The sequence below is a fragment of the Sphaeroforma arctica genome (genome assembly GCF_001186125.1).
Source record: "Sphaeroforma arctica JP610 unplaced genomic scaffold supercont1.147, whole genome shotgun sequence".
Lineage (NCBI taxonomy): Eukaryota > Ichthyosporea > Ichthyophonida > Sphaeroforma > Sphaeroforma arctica.
The window spans coordinates 102,004-107,313 of record NW_014040411.1 but is presented as its reverse complement, the minus strand read 5'-3'; the positions used below and the strand labels follow the sequence as shown (position 1 = coordinate 107,313).

The window sequence follows — 5,310 nt, the reverse complement described above, 5'->3', positions numbered from 1 at the left end:
TTTAGCCATTCTTTGCCTGTTTGGAATGGGTTAGAGGGCTACAGATGGTTCATGCATGAACGCATATACCTTTATCTCTAGCTATTCTTTGCCTTTTGGAATGGGTTAGAGGGCTACAGATGGTTCTACAGATGGTTCATGCATGAACGCATGTACCTTTATCTTCAGCTGTCCTTGCCTTTGTGTTAGCCACATTCCAAAGGCGATCTTCGCCTTTTTTGTAGAATAGCAGACTATAATAATTCACATGCTGCAGATGCCTTGAACTCCAGCTACGTCGTCTTATTGTAAAACTGCATTGTATTCTGGCTCTCGATTTTAACACTGAGTGGCTATGGTTTGGTAGACTATAGACACATCATGCGATACAGTAAATCGAACTAATCTGTCGTTCTGTATATATCGTACTTCAGTCCGGCGGAGCTTGAGTTGTACGAAGACATTGTCTTTGACTTGGATGCTTACCGTGCACACTTAGAGATTGAGGAGTTCTCCGTCAACGAATCTAACACCCCGACTGTATGTGATTTGTATGATTCGTTTTTTTGTCCAACTCGCCTACGGTAGTGATTTTGTTTAAAATACTTGTGCATCCCAACACCCCCGCTATACGTTCCTTTTTTAAACGTTCACATAGGCACGCGAGAAATGTATGCTTATTCTTTCTCAGAGGTGTAAATTTTGGTCACAGGCAGCCGGGTGAGATATCTTTGTATACATGTTATTTGACAACTTGTACTTGTTATATACGCCTGATATAACAGTTTACTCAGCAAAGCACATGACATTCCGCTCACAAGTGAGAATACGACGAATATATCTCACCTTTTGTTTTCTGTATGAATCTTCTGCATTTCCTCGCTTAGACTTTGTATCTGTACCTTGCATACGACTCGCCTTCATGATCACGGGTGAACTGTTGGCAGAGACAATTAATGTCTGAATCGAACTGAATGCTTCCTGTGCGATTCTATAAGTCTATATTAATGTACAATGAAAACATGACATATTTTGCTTTTATTTATGGAATGTAAATGTACAATTTGTAGCGCCGGTACCTAAGGTGAGTGTGAACATTGTGCCGTATTACCTGCTGGTTCAGTCCGGCATACTAAAACTGGGACTACTACACAAATTCAGGGCATTCTGATGGCTCGTTGGCGCCATCCAGCGCTTTCAATAACCGGGGTGCGGACCTCATCCGGAGGTATGCTGTGACGTATATATAGTTGTATATGTATATAAGTTTAATTAAATGCCCTTGTTCTTTGTACATATATATAGTTTTATATGTATATAAGTTTAATTAATTGCCCTTGTTCTTTGTACATATATATATAGTTTTATATGTATATAAGTTTAGTTAAATGCCCTTGTTCTTTGTACGTATATATAGTTTTATATGTATATAAGTTTATTAAATGCCCTTGTTCTTTGTACGTATATATTGTTTATATGATTATAAGTTTAATTAAATGCAATTGTTCGATGTACGTATGTATAGTTTTATATGTCCTTGTTCTATGTATGTATATATAGTTTTTTATGTATATAAGCTTAATTAAATGTCCTTGTTCTATGTATGTATATGACTCGGATATATGATTTGCTTGCACATGTACAAAAGTTCGAAATATATTCATACAGGGGCCATGCGTTCAACAACATTGACTTCTTGTTCTTTCTATTGACACAGTTCTCCCTGCTTGCGTAGTTCAGATATCAACCGTTGTTACCTCTGGAATCCAAATTCTATTTACAGATCACGTATTTACTAACATCGCCAAGAGGGCTGTGGGACAGTTCAGTGTGCGGTTTGTGCCGGATCAAACGTCGACTGAGCTTGTGCAGGTGCTAACACAGCATATGTCACACGAATTCCGGAAGCGACGATCGCCCAATCGCCTCAAATTTAATGTGCTGCATGCAGCCGATTGGTGGCTGGGTATGTTAAAAGACAACCCCCCCCTGTACCCTTGTATATATGTGTCCGCTCTTGCTTAAGTGATCGTGTAAATTATACATGCGCCTTATTAGTTTGAATTTGGTGAACTGGATCTATTTTCGAGATAAATTGTGGTCACAAAAATTCACGTATTTGTTCGGTAGTTGTTGTTAATTGATACATATGCACAGACAGACACATCGATACATACACAGGCAAATTTATGTATTTGTTCGGTAGTTGTTATTAATTGCTACATATGCACAGACAGATTCATATCGATACATACACAGGCATGTACTGCTTGCGCGGCCGTGATACTGAAATCGTACTATATCTCGCAGGCGACCCGTTCAATGCTATATACAAATCCGCGGAAAAGGCGATAGAAACGGTCTGGAAGACAAAGCCTTTCTACGTACGAGAAGGGGGTACCATGTCGGTGACGGCTGTATTGGAGAAGTATCTCAATGCCCCGGCACTTCACTTACCCTTGGGTCAGGTATACATATCTGTAATCGATTCTGTTGGTCGTTGCAAGTATTGATTCAAGGGACTTGAGATGTGTTCGTATCTGATTATGGGAGTTCGCCGGTGGTTGTGGTTGTAGCATGTGTGGCTTAGACTATGCAACTTAAAATATGTTACTTTGCACTTGTAGTTGTGAGACGACGTGATAAGTAATCATATATGTATATATCTAAGTTTGCGTCTGTGACTATTCTATAAAGAGGTCAGAGATTAAAAGGAATGAATATCCAGTAGTAATAGCTTCGCAGCTTTGGAGTCATTTATACTTTTTTTAATTGCTTTCAATTGCTAGTTCCATACGCCAACTAATCAATATTGAGTCGCACAACTGGCACCTAAATTCCTCCTATATGGGATAGCACCACATCTCGGATTGTCCAATTCAGTCATTTATCTGACTTTGGAGTCCTAGCAGTTGATTTCGAGAATGTGCATTAGAATTCACGTATTACTCTCTTGCATTTGTCACTCCAGATCGACCTCATCGGTACTGCAACACAAACTGGCAGTGTCTATATACCATACGCTCTACATACTCATCCACTAACACCTTGAATCGTCATACATTCCGAATATTACAGTCAAGCGATGGCGCCCATCTTCCCAATGAAAGGATATCGGTCAACAATGTAGAGAAGGGTAGGGATGTTATCAAGTGCTTCTTGAGCGAACTGGGAACATCGTTGAACCGCTCTTGATGCTCAAGTGTTGTTTTATAATCTTTCCTTTAAGGTGATCGTGCGTGCGTGCGTGCGTGCGTGCGTGCTAGTTAGCAGCAATGCGGTACAGTACTAGTGATATGACCTACACCCTAAGAAGAGGCGTTGTGTATTAGGGGGCAGTTGCTTTATTGGCAGGCCGCTACGATACGCATCCAAAAATGTACATCAAATCTTGAATAATTTGTGGTCAAATGGATTGTTCCTCGACAGGTCGATTCGAGAAAAAAAGCTTCTGTTGTTTTTTTCTAAGATCGCGCACAAATACTCCTCGATGCAATACACTTCCATTTACATGCGAATAGTGTGTCGCTTTGTATTGTTAGCTATCTGAGTGATGCACCGAAAGCTGGGAATGTGCGCACAATTGTTTGGAAAACAATATCAGCCTTTTCCCCATATAGTAAGAGAGTCGACGACGGTGATTAGATAGAAGAAAGTCATTGATCAGCCCTATTTAAACGTAGTTTCATTTTTGGACTATGAAATGTAGGAGATAACAGATAAATCATAGCTCTGTGAGCACTTGGTCGCAGCCCTTTGGTTTAATCATGTCCTTTGGCGTCTGGAGACCTATGTCACCGGTCGTATAAGAGGATAAATAAAGTTCAGCAAGCCTGCCTGATACAATGGAGACGGGGCTCCGAACTACAACAAGAAAAATGTCTTGTTTTTCATATAAAGATTTGTAATATAAGTTTTCAGCGATAGAAATATTAGTCTTAGGTGCCGTGCATATATGAAAGTTCTGTTTTCGGCTTCATAGGCGGCACTTCCACATCATTTCCAGATAGGTGCATCGTCTTCGCAAAATTTTGTCATGATTTCTAACCGAAAACACGACACTGTGTAGTTAGTTTGCCAATTTTTAAAGAAATGAATCGATTCAGCTCATTTTTGAAATCAATTCATGGTTTTATTTCCCAATTCCTACTTCTATTATATTTAACTTCATTGAATTAAATTTGAATACAATTCAATTCAATTCAATTTGAATACAATTCAATTTAATACAATACCAATTCAACTCAATTCAAGTCGGATGTTCGCTACAGTCAAACTAGGAATGATTCTATTCTATTCTATTCTATACTAATCGTCTCATATATATGCAATAGGAATTTTCAATCCGCTTCTACTTTATAATTCATTGCAATTATATTGAACCAAATTCGTACCAAAGCAATACAATTCAGTTTAGTTCATTGCATTTCACTCCAATGCAATCCAAGCCTAGTATAAAAATAGGAAAAGGCCTCGAAACGTATTTATATTTTATACAGTCAGAGACTGGATACATCAGAAATGAGTTGCTGTTGTTGACTCTTTGTGTTGACAATTGTTGAGTTATTCACAGGTCACAGTTAAATAATCACAGACTCACAGTTCGCAATTTGCTCTCTGTGTTCACTATTTTTTAAAGAATACGTATTGTAAATATTGACTACATATTGTCGCTTTTTGTATTTGTTTCTGTTGTTGTTGTTTTCCAAAAACAATACAAAAAACAGCAACAATATGCAGCAACAATAATAAATAAATACACACACATCTTTTATTTATAATACAGTCTATTTACAGTATGTACTTTTCTGTCTTGTGAACTGTTTTGATTGGTTTTTTATATATTTTTAAAAAATCAAAAAAGACTCTTATGACGAAGTTTGGAAGGACTCTCAGGCTAACGTCAATAAGTTAGACGTGTACGAGGTAAACATTGGATTTTTAACGGTAACTTTATGATAAATAGGTTATAACTTTTATTTGGGACAAATCAATTATCAATTTTGAAAATGTGCACTCAATAAGTTGTCCACTACAACGGCTATGAGAGCCATACCAAATGTACAAACATTGCAACTTAACTCCTTTGAAATAAATAATATTATCCAGGACGCCCCGACGCCAATAGCCCACTGATTAGACTCCTTGCCGAAGCATTCACTGAGCTACTGAAGGCGGGTACCCTCCCCGCAGCCCTGAACTGCGGCCTCCTGACAGCGCACCCAAAGAAAGCCGATGCAGATATCACCTCCCCCGCCGACTTCCGCCCCATCACGCTTACGCAAATAGTCAGACGCGTCTTTGAAAAGTGCTTTCTTAGTCTGATTCGCC

The 5,310-nt window shown here is 38.7% G+C and overlaps 1 protein-coding gene across 1 annotated transcript; it reads left to right on the top strand.

Annotated features, from left to right (window-relative positions):
• Positions 1–1,149: 1,149 nt before the first annotated feature.
• SARC_03043 (hypothetical protein) lies at positions 1,150–3,174 on the top strand (the record flags this gene model as incomplete). Its single annotated transcript, XM_014303179.1, has 4 exons — positions 1,150–1,207; positions 1,763–1,945; positions 2,290–2,447; positions 3,058–3,174. The coding sequence occupies 4 exons, from the start codon at positions 1,150–1,152 to the stop codon at positions 3,172–3,174; spliced, it is 516 nt and encodes a 171-aa protein (XP_014158654.1).
• Positions 3,175–5,310: the final 2,136 nt, after the last annotated feature.